The 27404-nt window shown below is 39.5% G+C and overlaps 1 protein-coding gene across 1 annotated transcript; it reads left to right on the plus strand.

Annotated features, from left to right (window-relative positions):
• Positions 1-15475: 15475 nt before the first annotated feature.
• Positions 15476-26698, plus strand: LOC111869266 (cytochrome b5). The gene is made up of 4 exons (XM_023860660.2): positions 15476-15550; positions 22583-22698; positions 23850-24062; positions 24541-26698. Exons 2-4 carry the CDS (start codon positions 22624-22626, stop codon positions 24724-24726), a joined length of 474 nt encoding a protein of 157 aa, XP_023716428.1. The 5' UTR covers positions 15476-15550; positions 22583-22623; the 3' UTR covers positions 24727-26698.
• Positions 26699-27404: the final 706 nt, after the last annotated feature.

Consider the following 27404-nt stretch of genomic DNA (forward strand, 5'->3'; position numbering starts at 1 on the left):
GAGCTGCCACACGAATAAATAAAAATTAATTGGGTTATTATTATTATTATTATAACTTCCATGTGTGTATGTATGTGTATTGTCCTTTCTCATCACATAATGGAATAACCATTCGAAATGTACTTATTTTATTTTTCTCGCCTGTTAAGGCTAAATTATTTTATTTTTTTTGTTTTCTTTTCTTGGAATTGTTACTAATTTATTGATATTGTATAGACTGTCATATTTTTATTTTGCTCTTTAATTTTTGTGTATTTCTATGTGCTCGTGCTAACTTTGTAATTGGCCACTGTGCTGTTAAGTTGGCATATAAATAAACACGAATTGAATTGAATTATTATTATTATTATTATTATCATTATTATTATTATTATTGTAATTATTTGTATACCGATCTTTTTGAAACTTGAACTGTTCTTCGGTGTCACATTGTGGCTTTGTCTGTATGCGTTTGTTTCTGTATCTGTAGTCATGCTCACTTTGTAATTGGCCTTGAGCTGTATAGTTAGCATGTAAATAAATAAATAAATAAGAATTGAATTAAGGATTTAATAATTATTATTATTATCTGATGTTGTGTTAGCACACAAATAAGCAAGATTTAATCGAGTTATTTTTCTTAATACTAACTTCTATGTGTGTATATACGTGCATTGTCCTTTCTCTCCACATAACGGCATAACCACTGGAAATACGTATACTTATTACTTATACTCGTGTACTTATTTCATTTCTCTCGCCTGTTAATGCTAATTTTAATTTTTCTTGGAATTATTATTAATTTATTGCCCTTATTTAGGCTGTCATATTTTGTATTTTGTTCTTTAATTCTTTTTGTGTATTTCTATCTAGTCGTGCTAACTTTGTAATTGGGCTCTGTGTTGTTAAGTTTGCACGTAAATAAACACGAATTAAATTGTTATTATTATTATTATTATTTCAGCTGTATTCTTTTTAAGGATGGTCCAGCCATACAAACCAGCTCACTGCCAACCACACCACCTGGACCTTCATTGCTGTCACATTTCCGTCCTGTCAGTATCCAACATCAGGGGTGCATAGCAGATTATGCACACAGTCAACATAATACTTCAACGTTCCAGGACGAGGAATATTGCATAATCTGAATAGTTCCGGATAATTCCAACCAGTTTATTTCTCGTTGTTATAAGCGTAAACATTTTATGTTTTAAATAATATAAGTGTAGGAACTGACCATTTTTATTACAGATGCAACGAACGTACGTTAATATGAAGATGTACACTTCCCTCATACATTTGTGTAAAGAAGTCTGATTGTTATGCCGAAACATATAACATTTATCTGATGTATTTAAAAGTTGTTGTTTGATGGAAATACCACGTATATATAAATTTTATTACCTGCCGAGCCAATTTGGCTGGACAGATCGAGGAATAATAATTTCTTTAATTTGCGTTTCTTTTACACGGAGCTGCGGTATTCTTTACGAGCGTCCTTTTTCATCGTCGCACGAAGCAAACATGGGCAAGGCATCGGAGAAGTGGCATTTGTTGCTGTCGTTTTGTTTCTAAAACACTGTTGTACAACTGTAGCCCTTGTTAAAATGATTGAATCTAGAAAGACGTGTATAATGTTGTAAATCTTCAACATTTTATGAAAGGAACCTTTTCACTTTGCCAATATAAATTGAAAGAGTGTGTATATATTGCATTGTAATGGAGAAATACGTTTTGAAACTAGCCACAGGAACTTTGACACATATTTACCACATTATTCTGGCACAAAGAAGAAAAAAGTTCTTGATTTAAATCTGAATATTTCACTGAAGAGTCGGCTCTTGCCAAATTTTCAAGGTCAACGAACTGTAGGCCAGCGTCTTTCGGACTTAACACATGAGCTTACTAAAAGAGGAAACCAATTTCAGAATTAGAAATATGATTATACAAGGAGGTAATGCTACGAGTACTTGTGTCAGTCATTCATATTTTGAAAGGTTCACGGTACAACCGGCCCTTACCTCGTAGATAAGGTATTGGAATTACCTGAGATTACCACACAAGAACGAGCAAGGTCCTTTCCGACAAATGTACGTAATAGGTTAAGTTTAACGAAATTCAAGGCCGTGCCATAGCTCAGGCGGTTAGTCGCTGGTTTCCCACCACGACGGCCCGGGTTCAATTCCAGGTCAGGACATGTGGGATTTGTGGAGGACAAAGTGGCGTTGGGGCCGGTTCTCTCCGAGTACTTCTGTTTCCCCCGCCAATTATCATCCACTGACTGCTTCAAACTCATCATCATCTGTTATCCGGAGTTGGTGCAATAGGCCAAACAGTGGCCGACTAACCAAGTGGACTCACTGTCACCCCACCCCAAGAAATTAAAAGAAAACTTAATCAGATTCAAACCTCTTTCATTTTAATAAACTTCAAATATTTCTCACTTCAGCCTATTCAATTTAGTTTTATGACGATTCCAGACATCTGTCATTGTTGTACAACTTTCAGTTCTTTATTAATTTGACAGAGGGAGAAATTAAAATAATTGCTTTCTCAGAAAGGACAAAGCACGGACATATATACTGTACCTACCTACCTACCTGCTTATCTACCTACCTACCTACCACTCGGCGCTACAGCCCTGGGTGAGCTTGGCCTCCTCTACAACCAGTCTCCACAACCAGTGCGTGCTGCCATAGGAATGGATCCACGCATGATGACCCGAGGCTGGTTGTTAGGTTTCTGAACAAAATTCTTTTTACAGGATGAGATTGTTAGGCTCATGCCCAACCCCCAACCTGGAGGACAGGATATCAAGCTTACTCTAGAATCTACCCTTTGACTTTTCCGGCATGGGTGACTCTACTGGTAGTTAAACTACCGCCAGCATAGCGCTACAGGTCACAGAGTCACGCAAGCCCCGTCACCACGACAAGGTGGAGACACCGTTGGGGGGACACATATACTGTACTGCTTGTCATTATTTGGAGCAATATCCTACCTCCCCACCTAACTACACCGACACACAGTCAGCAAAGTGGCCTCATAAGCCTATATTTTTTTTTTCAAAATAAGGAAGGTATGTTAAAAATGAGGATAACAACCACTTTACGGCAAATAATTTACATTCTTCTTTTACCCGTCGCACACAGAATTGCTCAAACTTGGATGAACTGAACAAATTAGTTGCATTATACAGCACTATTCAAGATCAGTGTATAAAATGGCCAATCTACAGCGACAATATCGAGCATGTGAAAGAGCGAAAGAGGAAGGCAAGTGATATTCGGCATATTATGGTTACTTTATGAGTATCTGAAAAAAGAAACAGTTACCGGAAAGTACTGGTCCGAGGAAACATTACATTAGAGTTCCTCAGAAGAAATCACGTAACCCACGAGAACCCAGGTGCAGTCTGTGAGACCTCAGTTTGCGTTAAAAGCATTGTACCTCATTATCAGTTCAGCTGACAGCTGTGTGAGTCGCGTAATTTCTTGAGCCATACAATAAATCCGCTTGTCACATAGTCCATCAGTCTCTGTCACAAACAAGCGGGATACAAATGGTACTGATGGGAACAGCGCGCAGAATGATCCGTAATTACATAAGCTATCTCTGGATGGTTGGGCTATGAAGAAGGAAGTGGTGCCTATCAGAGTGGCCTCGCGGTCTAATGCAGGAAATGTTTTCGCTCGTTCGAACACTGGGTTCGTGGGTTCGAATCCCACTCAAAGCATGGATGTTTGCGTTTATTCTGTGCTTGTGTGTAGGTAGCGGCCTTGCGACGGGCTGATCACCCGTCCAAGGAGTCAAAGGAGATAGATTAGATAGATAGATAGATAGATAGATAGATAGATAGATAGATAGATAGATAGATAGGTAGACAGACAGATAGATAGACAGACAGACAGACATACAGACAGACAGACAGACAGACAGATAGATAGATAGATAGACAGTATCTGAGTTGAATATCTGAAGTAGACGGTACTGATTACAGGCAAGACGAAAATTAGATTAAGATAAACACACCAGTTTACAAACTAAGATTTGTAGCGTTCTTCAATCAGATTATGTTGCTGCCAGAAATTCTTGTTGGAACAGCAGGTCTAGATGGTCGTCGAACGAAGTTCTCAGCCAATCCAGAATTAGACAATTTGTCAATGAGAAATTAACACGTTCCCTTGCGTGCATTCGTGGAGCAACTAACAAAGTAAATGGATTTAGTGACTTCTCCCAAATGAAAACCGGAATGCAAAATCGCTGGTTCACACCTTGAGTGTCAGCTTATATTAGCCAAGATACGGGAAGAAAGAAAAAAATCACAGAGTTAGTAGAGAGTCCGTCGAGTGTGTTGTGTACACAACACACAGCACATAAGAAACATCGAACCATAAGCCATACAACTTCAAGCTGACGTCTCCCATCTCCGAGATGAACTAACAAGGAGGAATTCAGCATTTTAGATTAAATATTTTAACATTTAGCGTTTTAACTTAAAACAGTTTCGGATGAAAAGTGAGAACTTGATAGTGTACTCAACTATCTTAGTAAGTTTTGTGCTTTTACACGTCAGCATATTGTAGCAGCGTCTACACGACAAACATAACTGTGAACATCATAAACAACGACAGTGTTTCCATAGTTATAGCAAGTGCCTCTGATGATGGTTGTATCAAACCGAAACATGTAAGGCAGAAGTGATATTAAAAAAGTGACCTACAAATTGTTACACTCGACGGACTCTCTACTAACTCTGTGATTGATAGTGTAACGGACCAAAAATGAAACAATTCAAAATAGAAAAAATCATGTAGACTAACATTTTCGGAAGAAGAAAATATGTTATACGTTGATCCAAAAATGAAATGAAGACTGCATATTTACGCCCATACGTATGTGATCCCTGGAAGGAGGATATGAGACTCTCAAGTTACAGAGCTCTGAAGCTGAACGGAATTCAGACAGTGTCTTGAAAGTGCGAGAAATTAAATATCTGAGGTGCCTGCAATTAAGTCAGTATGGATATGTTGTAACCCAGGGGTATGTTCAAGAAGCCTATTCCTATCTTGCAGAAAATATCAACTATGACTTCAGCACAAATTACTTTTAACATTTCATATATATTATATTATTATATTTAATGCATGGCATATATACGTGTGCTATGCATCAAATATAATAAAATATTATGTATATATATGTACTGATGTGATTAGTTCTGTCGTGAGCCCTACCGATAAATAAAATACATAACAAATATCAAGAGTGCTTTCTGGGTCATTATTCTGACTAATTTATGTTAATGAGGAAAAAATACATAGCGGTCTCTCAGACCTGACCTGGGGAATAGTGTCGCTCAGGAAAATGCCCCGGGTAATTAAGGGTTAAACCACATAATGTTAAATTCATTTAACCTGTGCAGTATAACGACCTTATCCTTTTGTAGGTTTTATCACTGTCGTAAATCATACGTGTAGTGCCTGTTGTATATTTTCAGAACATTTGGCTGTCCTTGATGTACCCTGTGAATTGTTTAGTTATCTCTGACGGCAAAATTTCTGACAACTTCGGGGAGTTTTGTTTTATTGTTCCTCAAATATGATCGATTATGCAAACGAGGATATCTTTTTCCTCATTTGATAATGGGACAAGTTCGCGAAACCTGCCTGTTATTGTGGCAATAAGGAAGACAATTATAAAAATAAAACAAGGTGGCGTTCCCGTGAGCCTGTAAACGTGCTGACTTTACCAGCTGAAACAGAAAATTCGGTATGTAAGATTTGAGACTTTCACGGCGGTGACTATGAAGAAAGCAGTCTTCTGGGATTTGGCACCGTGTATNAAATTCGGTGTTTAGAGATACTATTGAGTGCAATATGCACTCAAGATTGAAACGCGTAATAGGTTAGGAAGGCCCACTGCCACATCCATGAGGAACAACAGTACCGTTGAGGCAGGTGAGCTAGCCTAACTAGATCACTAAATGTTTACTCTGATTTATAGAGTTGGCACTAACTTCTCTGACAAGCGGCTGTCGCTCGATCGGTATAGTTCGCTTGCAGACTAGAGCCATAGAATTATTTTATTTACTCCGACTTAACTGCAGATATCGAAAACCCTGGAAACTGGACTCGCATTACTGGCTTCAATCTCACGATCAGACTGTCTGGTTCTCCCAGAATGTTCTCAAATGTTAGCTGGTTCGAACCCAGAAGACTTCTGGCGATAACAAAATTCAAGTTTTAAGCGATACCCTTTTGAGATGTCTTTTCAAGCTTCGCTGCTAATAAAAATTCGACGTGAAAGGAAAGAAAGATTATCAGGACTCGAAGAGCACCAGTTTGACCCTGAGGCTTATCACTGAGGTGGTGTTAAACACTGGCAAAATTGCATCAGAAAACGGATAGACGACAGTTGTGTCGCAAATTAAGTCAGAATTGATAGGCTTACCTTGTTTTTCCCCGGGTTTTAAGGATATAAATTACGACATCAAGTTGCTTTCATACTAACCCGGGTTTTACACGCGGTTTCCCCAAGACTCAGCCTTGGCCTCCTGCCCGTCAGTAGAACTTTCCACCGAATCTTTTTAACAGTTCCATAAACCTGTAGCCTGTCTGTGATCATCATTCGAGATTTTGGTATTACCTCTCCCCCAAACTATTGTAAAACCTCTTTCAGTTATAGGTCGCACTACATGTTTTGGCCGCAGAGATGTCGACAAGTTCCCAAACACAAATGCACTGAAATCTACACTGAAATGCAAGAGAAAAAACATGTATCAATGAGAAAAATTACAGAAAACAACAAAGTATGCAAGACCGAAAAAATTTTCACAGTACTTATTTTATCATCTAGGAATCAAAGTGTGGCCATGGCCAAGGAAGACCTACTAAATCTGGTCTCGAATTATTGCTGGAGAACTGCGGATTGTTTGTAATTTATAGGGAAAAACATGATTAATTGCAACTTCTCGTGTGAAAACCAGATAAAACCAATCCTACTTAAAATATTTCAGTTTGAAGGCAGCGTTGTTGTAACTGTTGCATCGAAGCCATCACACAATTTTAATTACTAATTTACCAGGCGACTTTAAACAAACTCAGCAACATTTACAGCCAAATTGAAGCCAAGTCGGTCCCCATTCAACTTCTGAAACAAGTTACCGACTTTCATGAAATCTGATATTGATATTATTTATTGCAATTTATTCAACTAGATACTTCATCATTTCCTCCAATCGGGAAGAACTACGTGGCCATCACACGAATTTCTGTGGTGGGAGATGCGCTAGAGCCAGTCATTACAATATCTTGAAATGATGTACGGTAATAGATTTCGAAAAACAAATGTGGCGATGTTATATTGTGTCCAATAAATTTAACATGAAAAGAATCTTTACCCAAATAATCGTCTTCCATTTGTCTGCAGTCCAGTGCGTTGTCTGATTTTCTCAAACGTATTCATCCATCAGTTTCTGTTAAGCGGTTCTTTCCTTCTATCAGCTAATTCCAAGAATTCTTATGTGTTTCGGCACCATATAAACACCTACAATGCTCAGACTATATATCGTCGGACTTTCTTTTCGGCCTTATCATTATCCGACCCGAAGAAAGGACTTTCTTTATAGTAGAAACTTCAGTTTGTTCGGAAACGTTGAGCCAGCCACCTCAGTCTCCTGCTTTCACTGCTTTGACTATATTAGACCTGTCATGTAACTTGCATAATTCAGAGCTGTATGCGATTCTCCATAACCCAGTTCCTTTAGTGGGGCAGGGAATGCCTCGAAGATGTTTTTTAAGATATATGTGATTTATTTTCATTAACTCTTTCAGTACCCGGCAGATGCGGCCATGTATGAGAACAGGTCGCAGGTGACTATTATATACCGTGACGTTTAGACTCTTTACTTAGCAACGACCGCGAAACAGAAAATGAAATAAAATCTGTTGCTAGGCAGCAGTTTCTTAACAGGCAATAGCTGAACTTAAAAAAATGAGGAAAGGTGTTTCCTACGCGGTCCGTACCAAGGGGTTATAAACGGTATAAACGGCGTGTATAATTCAACCCTTTCCTCAAAACAGATGTTTCTAATAGGCCATTTTGAAATTTTACCTAGTTTTGTGAGGTTAATTAATTTCCTAATCATTTTATAGAGATACTTCCGTCACCACAGCTTATTTCTCTTTATATTACGATATATTGTGACGTGTTGCGCTATGGAGGACAACCTTCCCCCCCGGGAGATGTTTACGGCTGCATAGCAACCGCGGCATCCCTAGGTCACGTCACGGATGGCGGGGTAAGGGAAGGAGTGTTGACTTGCTTGTTACCCTAGTAACGACAGCGTTCCGATGTCGCCACGTCACCGCTGGCGGGGGGAGGGGTTGTCCTCCATAGCGCAACACGTCACAATATTATAGTCAGAATATTTTGATGTCTCCTGATGGACATTTTTCAAAATTAATTCTCAAATTTTATAGAGAGTACCTTCCCAGTTTCATTTCTCTCTTCGACTGAAACATGGGCGCATATGGAAGTGTAACTGCGAAATCTTCCCCGAAATTCTAGTTTTCTCATTCTCATATAAATAGGCTGGAAGTTTAACACTGGATGCTTCAAGTAGTTACTATATGATTTTGACGATGGTGTATAACACACAGNGTAGAGCCCATACCAAAATGGCTCAGTCTGTCATGACGGAATGTCCTGAAAATTACAATCTGTTAAGTTACTGAAACAGAGACTTCAAACAAGCGTGTGTGTGTGTGCACGGGTTTAAATCAATTTTTGGCTAGACGGTCGTGCCATAAAAGCAGCGCACATGTAAACCTATTTACTTCAGCGTTTTTTATTTTCATTGTGCATAGTGATTATGAACATAAATACTCATAAAACTCGGAATTACTTTCTGAGCACTTTTGAAATCCGGTAACCTGCATACAATGTGCAGTTCTTTCATTACGTGACATACTGTCCTTTCCATCTCACTTATGAACAGCTACAATATCTAATTTATAAGATACTGCGGGCCGGTGAGGTTTCTGTTGAACGAGAGGACGGTCAAACTTTCTAACCACAAATCTGTGCAATCCTTGGGTCGTCTCAGTTTATTTCGCCCTGCTAACACTACTTGAGGATTCCCAGTAGCAATTTCCTTAAAGAGTGAAGTGGTCAGTCTGGGGCTCAAAACCCCATAAATCCTGGAGAACCGAAGCACTGCTTCCTGACCTCACTTCTCAGTCCTGGTCTGCCGGCAAGAAAGAGCCTACCAGTAGCTAAAGTACGTGTACCACTATTGCACTTCAGAAGATGGCGACAAGGTTATGCAACTCCTAGGTGGAAGAACTTCAATAGTATTGTCGCGTGTTGCCTATGCAACGCGACAAATAAATTCCCGCAGGTTTCGGATTTGGTGAATATTTATAGGCCAATCTCCTCTACACTTCCAAGTACAAATATCATCCACTTATAACGTCCTCAGGCGTATCTCACCACACTCTTATAATTACTGCTTCTGCTATAGTCGAAGCCCGTAGTTGTTTGAGACATTATGCTACAAGCCGGAAGGTCGCAGGTTCAAGTTACGATGAAATCATTGGATTTTTTCAATTGGCCTAACCCTTCCGGCCGCACTGTGGCCCTGGGATCGACTCAGCCTCTAACAGAAATGAGTACCAGGAATGAATTAAATAATTTTCCTGGGGAGTAAAGCGCGGCCGGCACGTAAGGCTGACAACCTTACCCCCATCTTTGAGCCGATTGTCTAGATAATGTGGGAGCCTCAACGTCTCACAACCCTATGGGCCTTCACGGCCTGGTACAGGGATAGCTTTACTTTACTTACTTTTTTTATAGTCGAAGCCAAACTGAACTGTTCTCGGCAACTTCCGGAACTCAGCTAACTCTCTGGTCAAGTCAAAGTCACATTGCGACTTACGGTCACTCAGTCAGTCAGTCAGTCAGTAAGATGTGTATTACTGTTTGACAGTTACGGTCTTGTTTCTTGTGTGCCGCCCTCTCTGACGGGAGGACTGGTCTGTCTTTTGTGTATGTTGCTATGCCTTGCCAGTGCAGTCTTTCTCGGGTCCGAGTCTCCTGGAGCTCGCAACCGTATTGTACTGTCTCGGACGGAATAGAACGCACTGTCCAGGAGCCTTTGGTCTCGGCCGCTGTCATACAACGAACCCTCTGGTGTCCTTTCATCTCCGGGGAAACGCGGTTGTTGCTTAAGGTGTTGCCAGGCAATGGCCCACTGTTATTGCTTTTCCGCTGAAGTACACATTCAGGATTCCCAGCACACGACAATGTATCACTTAAAATCCACAATAGTTCAATTCAATTCTTTATTATTTATGTTCCGAGTCAACAGCCGCAAGGCCAATTACAGACACAGCACAGTGTACATACAGGTAAATACATTATGGACAAACACAACATAAATTCAAAGACAAATTATGGGCAAATAATATTAGAAGAAAATACATTAATATAGAAAAAGTAAACACAAAAACAAACAAGATTAAGAGAGATAACACGAACACGATAACTAAGGACTATGAAATACAGAACATAAGGATTAGGAACAAACATTATTAAAATTTATAGGCAGGTGAGTATAAATATGATTGACAGAAACCCCTCCGACTGCAAATATGTCGAGATCTTTACCCACGGCTTTGACATGCGCACCGAGCAGAAGGACAGTGTTTATTAGAGGAACAAACACCAAATATCGAGAAGTCCCTAAACTGGATGGGATGAACACGAAGGCTAACATTTTCCAAAAGGGAAATTCAGGATTTGAGGCCACAATACACCTGAACAGAAAAGTACAGCAGTATGATGTCTCTTTTTGTGTAAAGAATGTCGACTTAAATTCTCTAAAGCAAAATTATAATTATATGGAGCATGAAGGAAAGAACGACAGAAACAGACGGATGCAAACTTCTGTTGGATGGGATCAAGCTTATTGGCATCAGTCGAGGTGATGGAGTTCCAAACTACCGATGCATATTCCAACTTGGACCTGACTAAAGTAAAGTGTAGTACATACAAAGATTCCAGGGAGGAAAATCTGTATGTTATGGAGCGAATAAGGCTTCAAAGCTTTATGCATTCAAAAAGATAAGTAATTAACATGACTGTGAAAATATAAGTTTTAATCAAAGAAAACACCCAAGTCCTTAATACTGCTGGTGTGTGTAATGGCAGCATGACAAAGCTGATACTCGTAACTCAGAAATTTTTTCCCTGATGTATGACACAACACACTTTAAACAATATTAAGTATCATGGAGTTAACAGTGCACCAGTCACTCACAAAATTAATGTAGGTTTGGAGTAAGATGCAATCATGTGATGAATTAATCAAGCGGCAAGTTTTGAGATTAACAGCAAAGATTAAAAGTTTACAATAGTTAATAGATTGGCATAGGCCATTAATGAATACGGTGAAGAGAAAAGGCCCCAGAAGAGAGCCTTGCGGCACACCGGATGTTACTCGAAAAGGCAGGGAGAGAGTGCCAGAAACGCGAACCCGCGATTGTCTGTTGGTTAAGTAACTGCGAATTCAGCTAACATAAGCTTCAGAGAACCCGAAGGAGCTTATTAATAATAATAATGTAAAAATATGCAATATTCTAGCCCAAATAGAATTCGATTCTACGACCATCTACTTCCGAACCCGGCATCCCAATCCGTGAATTAAATTGCATTGTGTTGGTGAAGTAAGGTCCAAGATTACCTAAATATGGGAGTAAACACAAGGCTTGCGGCAGGAAAATGAGTTATATTGGTTGTGGAAGGAAATCCTTGACAATAATGGTTCATCAGCATTCAAATTGCTGGGCACCAGTTAATTACTGGACTAGTGCATATAAATACAAGCAGAACGCTTTAATGAATCGGTTGGCGCTATGCCCGATGATATGAACTTGCATAACTCAGTGTGTAGGGTCTACTAATTTTATCAGTCATGGGACCACTAATGATGGGCAGGATTGGTTGAAGCGGCTTCCATCAAGGTCAACACTCACGCGTCAAAATAAAAGTGACGTAGTTTCAGTAGCTCAAGCATAAGTTTCTTGGAGTTTTTGCTTAATTGTTCTTTCATGTTCTCGGGTTTTCTCATACCAAACTATATTCAATATAACAAAAAAACTACGTGCCAGGGGTTCTTCGTTAAGCGGCCGAGAGCCATGCGGTTCGCTATTGTCGAACCAGAACGTTCATCGACCTCTTCACAAAAGTCCGTCATTGGACCTTAAGCAATTCAGTCCAATTCACATCTTCATCGCTCATTGCTATTGTTCCAATCTTAAAATTTCCCGTTCAGTTCATGTCTGAATTTTCAAGGTAGTGTCTTATCTTCAGATTCTCAAACAAATTTTGTATGCGATTTCAAAAGACGTTATCACTACGTTATATCAGCCGTTCACAGGTTAACTTAAAAACAGCAAGACGGACGGATCGTGTTGCTGTTGCGCCCTCTGTGCGACCATCGCCTGTACTGCATTGAAGCTAAAGTAGTAAACGGTTAAAATTATTCTTGTAATCAGTTACTTAATAAAGCACTTTGGCATGAAAGGACATTGGGGAGTGAAGATGTAACTCCACCCTTCAAAGGAGTACACTGCCTGCATTAACAAGGTTCTAGCCATTCCTTCGGAACACTTAGTTTATGTCCCAGGCAAATGTCATTTAAACTCACATATTAACTGATTTTATGATGTGTTTCGATCAATAATACTATCATAATTAGATAATATATTAGTACCTATTTTGTTATTTTTTTGCATTAATATTTCTACACTCCAATGTTATTTGTCGAAGCTTCAGACTTGATTGATTAAAAGAGAATGTTAAAAGCCAAGCTTTAATATATGTTAACAGCTAAAGACATCTTTACTGCTTGCTTTCTGTTCTGTATGATTCAGGGTACTAACACAGATGCCTTTTGGTTTGCTTTTCTGTATTTGGTGCAGCTGTGTTTTATGATCTCTTCTTGTGTTTGTTGTAATGCTAGTTGGTGTTCAGTTTATGACTGCCATCATGTCAAGAAGCACATCGACCTAGAAATTCCAAAGAACCAGCGTTACTGAAGTTGTGTCTGAAATGGTAATCGGTAATCGAAAGAAGTGGTTCAAGAGTGACATTTCAGTTGGAAGGATGATTTTTCTAATCTTATATTAGAATCGGCTCAGCGAAACGAGTTCAGTAAATATAGGATTTGAAGTTATTCAGCGGTGGTTACGAAGAGTTACGAAGAGTCCGATCTCCTGTTATAACAATACCGTGTAGCCAGTTGAAAGTCTACATACGTTTCTGAGGAATATGTCGCCTCCATACTCAAGGTCGGATAATAAGCCAAGAAATTACGAGCATGAAGCAGATAGTAGTGGTTTGCTTTCTGCTTCATGCTGGTTTTTCCTTCACTTTTTTTGCACTCTGAAGATTGAGGCGGCATGTTACTCCCAAACGTCGGTTGACCATTCAGTGGAACACACGACATTATATCCCAGAAGAGTGGACACTTCAGTTCAGTAAATCTAGAACTAAAATGTGATAGTAAATTTGGAAGTGAAGGGCATACGAAAATGAGACCTGGGTACTTGTATAATTCGGTCCAAAATTTATCATACCTCTACAGAGATTTCCACTAAAATTCGATCTGGATATTTAGGTACCTGGTTTTTCTTTATTCAAATATAACAATGGGAAGCAGGGAAGCATGGGTACTTGGAAAGAAATTGAGGATAAACAAGATAAAAACAAACAGCTGCATGAAACGGAATCTAAGAGACGTTCAGACAATCAAATATTCTATGGTTCAAGGTTCGTTGTTTCATTCGCTAGAGTTCGCCACTGGTCCATATTCTGAATAAAATAAACCCAGTCCACAATTTTATATCCTATTGCATCCATATCGTGACGTACTTGCTCAAAACAAGAATTGTGGCTGCAAGAAACAGTTGTTGCTAGGTAATGGCCTGTACACACGCAACAGAGGAACGCGTCATGTACACTGTGACGTCACGTAACAATATAAAAGGTGCTACATGTGACGTTCTCTGTGAGACCGCGCCGCCCTCGTTGCTACGCATCTGTGCGGTAAACGCATCTCTGCAGCAGTGAATCATCACGCAACATTATGGGAAACGGTGATTTCTGTGGGTTCACTCCGAGGCTATATAACGAGGATCTCACGCAGCTACGAAAATTAGAACTGAGTCGAGTTGGCAGTTGCAGCAGAGAATTGAGAGAGTCAACAGTTGAAGGTGATTGAGAATACTGACAGGAAAGGAACCAGGCTATGTAATGAAGACTATGAGTGATCTGAAGCTACAGCGAGACTGTTATAAATCCGTTGCCAGGACACAACTAGTGCGGAGTTTAATAGGCTGAGGTCACTGCTATGTGTAACAGTTAACTGTAAAATTTGGAAATAGCGATAGCGCTGTAATTGCCTGTAGTTCCGAGTGGATTATTGGAAGTCCAATACATCCAATCCAGAACCCCGTCTAATAAGTCACCACTTTATGTGACAATATAAATATCAAAATCCTGTTTACGCCTTTGTTTTCTCCTTAAGGTTTCACAATTATAATGGCGTAGGCAGTATTCCCCACTCATCCCCTTGACTTGACCACTTTCACGTCTTTTTATAAAGTGCACAATTTGTGCAGCCCTTACCATGTAATTCTATGAGATAATGTGTTATGAAAATTGGAGAACTCTAAGAAGAATATGCATTTGCGTTACATAATCTAAACTGTGTGTGGGCTTAAACTGTAAACAACACCAACACAATATTTTGTCCCATAAATTCATCTATCGAACTTCTATCAGAGTAACATACACGGTTGTTTTCTTAACGACTCTGTGTCAGATAATATTTCATTGACTGAAAAAGATTGGTAATTATATATAAATTACTGTGTCTCGGATAAGGGAAGAGGAAACATTAGTGGTCTATTTGAGGGTACACTTCCTTCATTCGTATGGCGGGACTAGGGAAAACCACGAATATCTCAGTCACGGTCTCCAGGATTCGAACAGGCTAGCTCTCGTCTACGAGGCTGCCTCGAAAGCGCTGGGACGCATGGTTTGGTATCGCTGTAATAAAATTCAGTAAAGAGAAGGCATAACTTACTGTCTTTACATGAAACTATTGCTCTCGGTGGAAGATGAAGAAAGTTTTAAATTAAGTAGACAAAATTAATCGAAATCAGTTTCTCAATATGGTGGAGAATTCAAGTGGAACCCAACACCTGTTCCAAACGTCGAAGCCAGAATATGTCATTCGCTTTTGGATCAATGTTGAGTACGCTCACTTTGTGGTAAGGTAAGCCTCCGAGTAACATGACGACCTCGACCAATGGGAAAGCACTGTCGGTGGTGGCAACCAATGGGTTCAGTCATGCAAACACGATTCCTGATGTCGTCAGACGAACAGTTACATCAGCACGTACTATTTAACTGGTGGACGGCCAGCCTACCTCCGTCACTTCGCTCGCACGGACGCAGAAAGCACCACGGATCACATCGACACCCCCGCGGAAGTACACAGGTAAGAGCAGCCAACTTTTCAGAAGGATTTCAGGATTTTTAATAAATACTGGTCATTAGTCGCTTTTATTTTGCAAGCTCTTATTCTTTTTTATTTTGATATATTTGTATAAGTGGGCACACTAATCTACACTGTCCTGTTACCTCGTATATACGTACAGTTACGTTGATCTCAAAGGAATAGTTTTTACACTTTTTGTATCAGTGTGAAACATGTGCCCTTATTTCCAGAAAGAAAGATGAAAGTGTTTGAAGTTAAAGCGTTCAGTAAAATAATTAGACGAAAGTCGAATGAAACGTGAAAATGTTTGTAATTTAGAATACTGTAAATCAAGAACCCTATGGTACATACATGTCATTTTCGACTACTTGAAAGCCCAAGAAAGAGATGGATAACAATAAGATGGATCGTAAAGGGACAGGGTGTTAAGATGGTATAGATTAAACTTGTTCAGTATCCTGTCCAAATTAATTTTATATTATGGAGTTGAAATATCTACGATAAGTATGTATCATTGGTACCTACAGATGTTGCCTGAGGAATTTTAACAGATGTAGGGCGTATGTAGTGAGATATATTTGAACTGTATGGATTGTATTAGGTAACTAGGTAGTTCATATTGCTCTATATGGGAAATAATTTAATTTATATATAAAACTTCTTTTAAAATCCCCATATTAAATTATATTGTAAAATTTTCAATAAAGGCATACTTATTGTCCGCGACCTCTAAACAAACAGACGAACGAGTTGAAGTAGATTCTGTCTCATGTTATTTGCTAATACTCTCAGATTAAGGCACAATTATAAAGAAGTGTTCACTATCCTAAATATACTAAATTTTGTATTATATGAATTTTAGAATTATAATTCTGAATGTCTATTGATGCCTGGTCACATAATAGACGAGCGAAATCTGTGATACTAAGCAAATTGCAGCAAACTTCGTTAGACTGATACAATTGATTTGTCTTGAACAGTTCTGCAATTTTAATCAGCGTGATCGATTATAATTTCAAAAACTATGTAATTCATAGTGATTGTTGACCATGTAATTCAAGCGCTATTTCTCTGAAATAAATTTTAACATTATGTTTCCTCTAATATCTAGATCTCTGAACTGTAATTCAACTGAAGATTTTGCGACCAGAATATCCCACGTATTTCTCATCTTCCTTGTGCTTTCCAGTCATCCGGAGAATAGGCTTATCGGGCACCAATAATTTTTGGCACTACTTTACATTTGGAACTCCATTACCCGACCGAACTTAGTAAGAGAGATGCCGCCTCTTTCCTTCCATGTAGGACACGTGGATTAAATTGAATTTCAGTACATGAAACGTACAACAAGTCCTGCAGGAAACGAGAGTAAGTAGAGAAACCTGCAGGACTGTCGCCGTGATGTAGCGGCAACTTCTCGGACGCTTCAGTTGGGCGGGCAGACTAACGAGACCTGAAAGCAACGCCTACCGAAGCGAATTGCATGGCTGACGAGCTTCTTGATGGATGAATCTGCGAGAGGAAGGCGCGGGAGCACCAGGAAAATGTTGTGTTCTCTAAGGTGCGATTTGTTTAGAACTCCCTCGTCCGCACAGAAAAATAGACCTGAAATTTGCTGAACAATTGTTTTTGTTCATGGTACTTACTTAACGTCCTTACGTTCGTGGACTCACGTGCTATTTTGTGATCCTGAAACCACGGTTACTACATTTTTTCTGAAGCATTTTAAAAGCGTTTAAGTTACATTTTAATGTAAAGCACTGAAAATTATAACAAATTATTATAGCTGTTTATTAGGTAATACTGACGTGAAGAAAGCAGTCTTCTGGGATTTGGCACCGTGTATATGTGGTGTTAACCGACGTTTCGGAGGAACGTATCGCCTCCATCTTCAGGGTAGAAGAAAAAATATAAGAAATCTGCAAGCGAAGAGACCGTGAGATGGAGGCGATACGTTCCTCCGAAACGTCGGTTAACACCATATATACACGGTGCCAAATCCCAGAAGACTGCTTTCTTCATAGTCACCGCCGTGAAAGCATCAGATCTTAAATACTGACGTGATTTGAAGAGTGTACGCACAGAAAATATAAATTTCCTTCGGTAGTGCTCAGTGACCGTCCTTGTATCCGAATGAGTGAGTGGTTTCTGCAGGCTTGTCCTGTATTCGCCTGCATTTAATTCCATTTCTAACAGATAATACAAATGGCGAAACTCTATTACTAAAGCAACATTGCATTCTGTCTAGCTTTTATGTTTAAAATTTTGCTAAGTCTCCAGAGCGGCATATTCAGTATCTTACATTTTACACCCACCCCCCTCCCTTGTCCTTGTGTTACGCTCCTGTGTTTGACGTGCCTGTCTTTAAAAGGAACGCGAGGACAGCACCATCACGCTCAAATAGCCGGACGCAGCCCTGAACCACCCATGCTCCAGTACAGCTCTTGCCGTAGGGTCTTCCAAGCAGAAATACTCTGCCGATGTTGGGTTGGGTTTTCATTCAGAATTAAATTTCTGGGTTTCTTTGTTGCATAAGAATGTACTTACAGGGTTTCCTTGTTTCCTAATGCATGTACGGTTATCCTGGGAATAAAGCCCCTTAGTTACTTGTGTCGCCCAACAGAGAGAAACTCAGAGGCTTCACTGTAGAGTGATAGGATCTACAGTATACAGGAACATATGTATCGCTGTTCCCTATGCTTCTTCGTCCTGTGTCTAAGTAAGTCTACCTTAGTTTGTATGATGGACTAACGGACTGGACTCTGAAAGCCGTGCTGTACTCTAACGGAAATGAAAATGAGAACAGAAAAGTAGCTAAATGCTAAGAAAAGAGAGCAGGGCTAGTTCCCCTGTATTGTATTTGAGTAATCCGGGGTTAAAGTCGCCTATCGGGAACCGGATATTCTGGCTGAAGGCTTATTTCGTGGTTTTCCTCGGTAATTGATGAAAAACTGCAAATTGTCTCCTATAAGGGACGGGAACCGCTACCTACAACATATTTCATCATTATTACTAAACTTTCTACCTCGGACTATATAGTCCGTATGTCAGATTAAGCATCTTAAACTAACTGTTGGCATGGACTTCTCGGTGGAAGTGGCTATATCTTATGTATATTAATTTATCAGCTTCCCTGTGGCACTCGGTGATATAAATTATAACTTTAGTGAGTGTTTATTTTATAACCGTTATTATTATGCTTATGCAATAGCTATGATTTCTTATTCCGGTGAAAGAATATAAATTGTAAGCATAAGCTTATGAAAGAAAAATATTATTAAATATATCTCAACCTTACAGATGACGTGAAGAGAAAGCAATTTTATACTGTAAATACAAACTTCCTTATTGCGCAGCTTATCCATTATTCCTATGGCAGGTAATTTGATATGCTAAAGGCAGTATGGGCATATACCTCGGAAAGGAGAAACAAAAAATTCTTATCGAATTTTGATTGCGACTGTGTTGAATGCAACCACTATCAAGTGAGACCATACGAGCATAATACCAAAGTAATTTCTTTTCTCATGCACAGACAGACGCTTTTGTTTCTGCACCTAGCTACTGTGTTAATTGGAAACGTATTGATTTGATGAGGGCACATATTTCATATGGAGAGATTAAATCTCTTAAAATTAAATGAGGTAGAGGGAAAGCAATTGTTTTGTTCTGAAATCTCAAATAGGTTCTCAGCTTTGGAAATTTTAGACACTCAGGTGGAAAATGATAGAGCTTAGGAAACTATGAGAGAGAATATCAAAATTTCAGTCAAATAACATCTAGGTTGCTATGAATTGAAGAAATAATATTGCAGTGATTGTAAGATCCAGGCGAGTTAAATGGGGATAATCTGAACAATACAACACGTGAAACCAGCAGGCATTTCAGGAACAAAAAGAGAGAATATCTGAAGAACAAAATTAATGAGCTTGCAACGAACAGTAAGAATAAGAAATTAGAGACCTGTGTATAGAAATGAATAAATTTAAGACCGTCTACAAAACTAGAAGTAACTTAGTGAATGTTGAGAATGGTGATTATAGATTCGCACAATATTTTGAATAGGTGGAAGAACTATTTCTCTTAGTTATTGAATGTACATAGTGTCAGAGATATTAGGCAGATAGAAATGCATACAGTTGAGCTCTTAGTACCTGATTCTAGTCCATTCGAAATTTAAATTGCTATTGCATAGTTGAAAAAGTATAAATCGCCAGGCAGTAATGACATTCCAGCAGAACTGATTCATAAAGGAGGTGAAACATTACGGTCTGAGATCCATGAACCCATTAATTCTATTTGGAGTAAGGAAAAATTGCCTGATAAGTGGAAGAAGTCCATTATTGTAAGAGTTTAGAAGATGGGCAATAAAACTGATCGTCGTAATTATGGTTGGATATCACTCTTATTAAGTTCATATAAAATTTGAATCAATATTCTTTTTTCAGGGTTGAGTCCATGCGTAGAAGAAATTATTTAGAATCTTCAGTGTGTATTTCGACTAACAGATCAACTACTGATCAGATTTTTTTTTGCATTCGTCATTACTGAAGAAAAAATTTAGGAGGAAATTAAGAGGAGATTGAACTCAAGTAATGCTTGCTACCATTTAGTCTAGAACCTTTTGTCTTCTCGTCTGCTGTCTAAAATCATAAAGGTCAGAATATACAAAATTATAATTCTGCCTGTGGTTCTGTATGGTGTGAAACTTGGTCTCTGACATTAAGGGAGGAACGTAGACTGAGGGTGTTGAGGAGCATATTTAAACCAAAGACGGATGAAATTGCAAGAGGCTGGAAAAAATGTATTATCAGGAGCTTAATAACTTGTATTCTTCGCCAAGTACAACTAGAATGATCAGGTTAAGGAAGATGAGATGGACAGGGAATGTAGCACGCCTGGGTGAGAAGAGGGATGTATATAGGATTCTGATAGTAAAGCCAGAAGGTTAGAGACAACTAGGAAGAACTAGACTAAGTGGTAAGTTAATACTGAAATGTATCTTAGAGAGAAATGATGGGGTTGTATGGACTGGATTGATCTGGCTCATTATAAGTGGAGGGCTCTTGTGAACATGGTAATGTACGTTCGGTTCCATAAAATACTGACAAATTCTTGAAAAGTCGGGTAACTGGTGGCTTCCCAAGAAAATCTGAGCTCCATGGAATTAGTTAATTAGCTAGTTAATTAGTTGATCTGATACTATTTAATTTGGCAACAATTTGCTTCTACCTCTTGGTGCTCTACTCCTTTTCAAGGTGTGGGGAGAGGAATCATGTTGCGATGGCTAAGCCTTTCTCTTCCTCCATCTTCGAAGGATACTTTATATACTACATAAAAAGTATATTGTTCATGACAGACGCTTCTGATTCGATTTATTTTCATAAAAGTTTAATCATGTACTTGTGAGATTTCACCGGTAGACATTACTTTTAACCTTATACATACAGTAACAGAAAATCTCTTTAAATCCAAACTAACTTGGAGAGGGTTCAATCTCGAAGCTGGTTCTCTAGTGTTGGGAACATCATGACCTTGGTATTGCCCCTGTATTCATTGAACCTTTTCCGTGGAAACAACTCTATCTTAATGCGACGGAGGCTCGGCTTCCACAGAGGGGGCTCGAGCTGATAACAAGAGGGCACAGAAATCACGTGAACACACATGGGATGCGCCTGGCCTTGAAATATCGTTGACGTAAATACGGAGATTTATTTGCTTATAAAATTTAATTTATCGAGTTTCTCTGGCAATAAACGTCATAAAATTACCGCAAATCTGCTCTATAAGAAGTCGGAAACAATAATGTTAACATGCTAGGCAATTTGCAAGAGGAACCGAATAAGCATTATATTTCAAGGTTTCGAGATGTTTATATCAATTACAAATTTAACTACGCCCGACTTCTCTCACGTTTCAGTTACCAGTGCACAAGTCTCTAGCTTACTAAATCAACTGAAACCCTATTTGATTTTCTTACTCACAGTGATCATAACAACCAAGATTTGGAAATACTCGTAAGTACATGGTAATTTTCACAATACGATCTTACATCTTTCGCCCCATGACTAAAATATTTAGACGCTCATCCTGTTAATATTTTCGATTTTCTTTTGCAAACCACACCCGCCCTATTATTATTTCCCAGTTCTATTCAGTAAACTAGTTTTCTGGTCATCTGTGACATTCCATTTTATCCATACCATAGCCACAAGTTATCTATTTTCTGCACAGTTTTCTTTTATTTCCACAATTTCTGTGCCCCGACATTTACGGTCGAGAGATCGCCACTTTGTTTCGTGTTCGGAAGGTCCCCTGTTCGATTAATTGACAGCGCGAAGGCCGGATGTTCTGGCAAGAGTTATAAAATGAAAGTTTTTAAGTGCTCAAGGCTGTTGAGTGTCGAGATTGCGACCTTCTGAGGTGTATAATCGCATAGCGTAGTACATGCACACCGGCTCTGGGGGAACCTGTGGCCTCCACCTTCATGTTAGAAGAAATCCTGAAGATGGATGCAATAAGTTACTCCGAAATGTTGGTACTTATATGTTAATATATATGGTGTCACATCAAAGAAGACCGTAATCTGGAGTCATTGTGGTGTTCCTCGTTCCATCCGGGAAATGCTGGAGTTGGCATTTGTGTCTTAAAAATGGCAACCGTTTCCTTCCAATCCCTTACTTTTTAATTATTGCAGTTATTGTCCCATTCGAATGCATGAAAGATGCACAGTCGCAAAACGTCGCTAGATAAATCAAGAATAAATTCTTTAGGATCTGTCATTCGATATCCTATTCAATCGAGCCGATAACAAACACCTCCGAATATTTGCTTTGTGATATTACGTAAATGACAGCACATTATTCAGCTCGGTCTGAATTCAAAGTAGATACCTCCAAAATGTAAATCGGATGCCCTCAGATTGTGGGGAGACAAGAGACTGTCGACACGCTTGGCCGAGGAAATTGTAACGTGCACTAGCACGTCAACAACTTCGCAGCAGCTGAGCGGTTCTACTTGCTGTGTTTTCAGAGTACGAGTTCCACACTCCTGCAGACACACGAGTGGATATCATGCTCAGTCCCTTGGCAACAGGCGATGACACGTCTGCTGCCCTTGCGGTAGTCAAAGCAACTGTTGGCCAGAAGGTGAGATAATGTGAATCCAAGCGGTGGGCAAGGTGACTGCTCGTGTAGCACGCAACACAGTGTCCACCAGAAGAGAGTAGGCCTAGACATGAGTTCCATGTAGTTCTCTCCGCCAAGAGATGAGATATTGCTGCATGTATAATGTAATGACATCTAGTACGGGACCGCCAAGTTGTAAGAGTTAGATTCTAAAGGGTTCTAACGATGGTGTATAACACTCAGAATTACTGGGGTTTCGGATTTTGTCCATATTCTAAAAACTAGAAAACACAACGTTTTGTAAATTGGATCTGTTTCCGTCCTCAAGTGTGGAAGGAGACGCCTACGCTCTTTGGTCCCTTAGAAAGAGCTAATTTCCCACCTCACCTGAGGAAGGAAAGAGATCCAATCTCCGAAACGTTGTGTTTTCTAGTTTTTGAGAATACCGGACGATGAACAAAGAACGCCACCCCAGTAATTCTGAGTATTTGCCTCAGTTTTCAAGAGCTCCCAGGTTTGATCACAAGCATAAAAATTACGGGAAACGGAAGCACAGCAAGCTCCGGAAATGTCAGTGTCCAACATAACATTCAAGTCTGTGTTTTGCCTCAGAATCAAAATATAATTGACAAAGTTCGTGACAGGTTATTTCCATAAAATCAATTTGTTTCATGGGTTGAAGGAATTGCTTTCTTCTGCTGGTAACACTAATGAGCCGATGCGAAGATTCGAAACTTCTCCATTAGTTACACTGCAAATCTGCTGCATTCTGCTTATTCGCCAGGCCGTTCCCAGGCTCAGGCGATTAGCCGCCGGCTTCCCACCCCAGCGGTCTTGGTTCGATCCAAGTTAAGGTTACGTGGGATTTTCGATAGACAAAGCGGCATTAGAACAGGTATTTTCCGAGTACTTCCGTCTCCCCTGCCAATTCTCATTCCACCGATTGCCCCACATTCATCACCTGTTATCCGGGACTGGTATAGTAGGCCAAATAATGGCGATACCAGACGGACTCAGTCCCATCCCACCCCAAGAAATTAAAAACAAATAGCTGATTCGTCACTATCCATTGCTGACGTAGCAGTTTCAAATTTTGGTCCAGTACTAATAGTACGCTTATTTCTTGTTTAAGCTCCAAAATTCCTAACAGTTATTTCTGTCATTCATTATAGGCGGAACTGTTATCACTTGCTGGAGACGCTCTGTGCCTTGCAGTCACGGCGCTCCACCTCAGTGAACCGACACATCGTGTTTCGAAGCAAAAGGGTACAGAAAATGCTCCACCCATTATATCGCTTGACCAAGTTGCATGGCACGACCATAGCGCCGACTGCTGGGTCGTCATCTACGACAGGATCTACGACATCACAGACTTCCTGCAAAAGGTCAGTGCTAATATATCATCTGCAACCACGGAAACCTGCCAGGACAGTGGGAAACCTGACTGGCGTTCAAATGAATTGTCCCCTAATAAAAGTCTAGATTTTTGCCACCACATGTATCTGCTCGACATTCAGGTACTGGGAAACTGACGAGTAGAATGAAGACGGTCTTGCGGCTATATTGCCAGCAAGAAATTAACGCTATCCCTGTAACAGGCCACTGAGATCCATAGGGTTGTGAAACGTCGAGGTTCCTACATTTGCTAAACAATCGGCTAGTAGATGGCGGTGAGGTTGTCAGCCTGAAGAGCCGGCCGCCATTCCCCCCCACAATTCGAAAAGGATCGATAACCAATATACAGCCACGTGGTTTACTGACAATGTCCTGCTGTCACACTAACATGGATAAACCTTCAGGCACATACAACAGTACTGTCTTACAATAACGCTTATAGCCACTCTTGCTTTGCTCTTCCTGCAGCACCCCGGTGGCGAAGAGATACTGCTGGAGTACGCGGGTCGCGACGCCACGTTGGCATTCCGAGGTATCGGCCACGGGGTGGAACTTTTGCAGGTCCTGGAGCGGCGATTTTTGGGCGTCCTACCCGAATCTGAGCGCATCTACCACACTCTAGGCGGAAAGCTTGCTGGCTTCAGGCCTTCCTAATGTGTTCGAATGTATGCCCCCGCAATATAAACTGGGCTGGACTCTGTCCAAGGCATCTTGGGCGCATCACTCCATGAGTAGGCAACCTTACGGAAGGGACTACATGATGGAAGGCACAGGCGAACTCTGGTAGTAGGCCGCAGACTTGCTGGCTGTCTGCCTGTACTTACACTGCTTATCTTCCTAAATCATAAGTTAATTAATTCGTCTATAAGGCCTATATATAAAAGGCATGAATATAAGTTATGCAATAGGTCACGAACGTGAAAGCAGTCTTTTGTTTCAGTGCATCCTCCATATTCTGCGAATATTGAAAGCTTTCCAAGTGGATTTGTGAGGTATAGCTTACTGCTTGAAGCAGGTTTACGACGGTTGACTAGTTTTGCTTATTATTTGTAGAAGACTGTGCCGATTGTCGGGCTCGACGCAGCATATGATAACGTAGGACAGGAATGGAATACGGGAGAAAATATGAGAAGTTAACAGTACAAAACTTACATAACGAAATGAAAGACTATCACTGGATTCTCTAACACCTGTTTTTTAAACTAGAAATCTATCTCTTAGGAAACAGATAAATCAAATACAAATGTCATTAATGAATGCTTAGGAATATAATCGCTGTTTATTTTCCAGAACCACATAAAATTAATTCTTTCGGCAAATTGCTGAGATAACGAATGGCGGTACGTACGTGTAGATAAGACTACGCCATAGAAAGTTAAATGTTCTTCTTCTGTGGCTTATTTTACATTTTGTTTACACGACTTAATTTAACTAACAATTCGTCATACTAAAATGTATGAAAACATATGATAAATTTTGAAGTAGCCTAGAGGATTGAGACAATTGAAGTTAAAACTACGTTTTACAGCGATCTTAGCTTATCACAGTTAACAATCTAATTTCGAGTTTGTTAAAACTTTGCCAGAACAAAGTGAGAATGGGGCTGAAATTTGGTTCAAGACTAACTCAATAAAAGATTTTCACTCATTGTTTCGGTGACAAAAGAGACACAGAGGCAAAAATAGAGATTTAAAGAAACAAAATATAATATTCTCTTCCTTTCTTTTACATTTTGCTTCTCACACTTTCTATCAAGCAATATATAAACAACAAAATTGTTGCATAAGTACTCAGTCTCCAGGTCACCAGAGATGACAGCAACTCTCTTTCATCATGCTACATCTGTCTTAATTATCTTCACATTCAGATCGAAACTTGCTACTACGAGTATCCGAGAGCATTCTGAAAGGCTTACATTTTCAGTGGTTCTAGTAGATATATAAAGAAAATAGTGTAAACTACTAATTCAGTCAAGGTCTTTCCAGTTTCGCTCAGATATGTTTTTGATTGCTTAATGGCTCTACACCTTCGGTTGACCTTGACAGGCGTTTATGATATTTATAATATTGCGTGAGGGAGTGACTGTACATGTGTATATGTGTTTGTGTGCTGGATTATGTAAACAACAATCTGACCTTGAAAATGTCGCAAGTAAAGCTGACTGCAAGACGTAAAACCCATGATAAGAAGTGGTAGAGAAGCGGCACATTTTTAATAACAAAAAATAAAGAATATGAAGATTCATTTTCAAGTTGTAATTACAGTATTATAAATTATGTTCTAACTTAATATTTAACTTAACTATCAGTAACTTAATTTTGTGTACTGTATGTCTTTATATCAAACATGGATACGTGATAAAGCACCAGAAACCTTTTTCAATGTATTTTTCCTGCAAGCTGAAAATTTAACTAAATTTGATGGAGGTACAAACATATTTCGTATCCCTTAAATTTATGTACTTAATATTATTGAACATTTCACATGTTATAAAATATACAGCAGTATTGTAGATATCTGTTAGTTCACGTATGCTTTTATTTAATAATGTTATAGATTGAACTTGTAAGGTGTTTAATTTGTAACGTGATATCTGAAGAAAATATAAGCCACAAAAGCTGTATTATGTCAATAAGTTATTTTTTTAACTAAATATGTTCAATCTTTTTGCCAATTGAAATTGTTGGCACAGTGATTGACATTTTGAAATTATCTAGTTCGAACCCCAGAGAAGAACTGGCTATCCATATTAGAGCTCTTCGTGGTTTTCTTATTTTCTCCAGGCCAACGCTGGACCAGCACTTCGAAATGGGCAACGATCTCTTCTTTTCCTCTCCTTTACTGATCCATGATCATTTTCGGATCTCATTCGACGCTGTGTAGTCTCAGTTGCTGAAACAGTGACGTAAACCCGAATGAACAGATTCACTCTTCTCTCAGTCATATTTTAGACTTCCACCTTTTCCTAAAGCGCCATGATGAAACTGGTGATTGATTCTTTGGCTGACGTGAGGCTACTTCAGTTGCAGATACTACACAACGTCTAATGAAATTAATTATTAGTAGGTAACAATGACCTCCGCTGTGGTCTAGGGGTCAGAGTTTCCGGCTTCGATTCCCGGCGCTACCAGATTTTCTGAGAAGTAGTGGGTCTGGTACGGGGTCCACTCAGCCTCGTGAGGCTAATTGAAGAGCTATTGCAAGAAAATATCAGCTCCGGTCTAGAAAATCGAGATTAACGATCGTGGGGATCCGTTGGGCTGATCACGTGGCACCCTCTACCCGCAAAATTTGGCACTAACTTCGCCGACAAGCGGCGGTCACTCAGTCGG

Source organism: Cryptotermes secundus, unplaced genomic scaffold, assembly GCF_002891405.2.
Source record: "Cryptotermes secundus unplaced genomic scaffold, Csec_1.0 scaffold18, whole genome shotgun sequence".
In the NCBI taxonomy this organism is placed as follows: Eukaryota; Metazoa; Arthropoda; class Insecta; order Blattodea; family Kalotermitidae; genus Cryptotermes; species Cryptotermes secundus.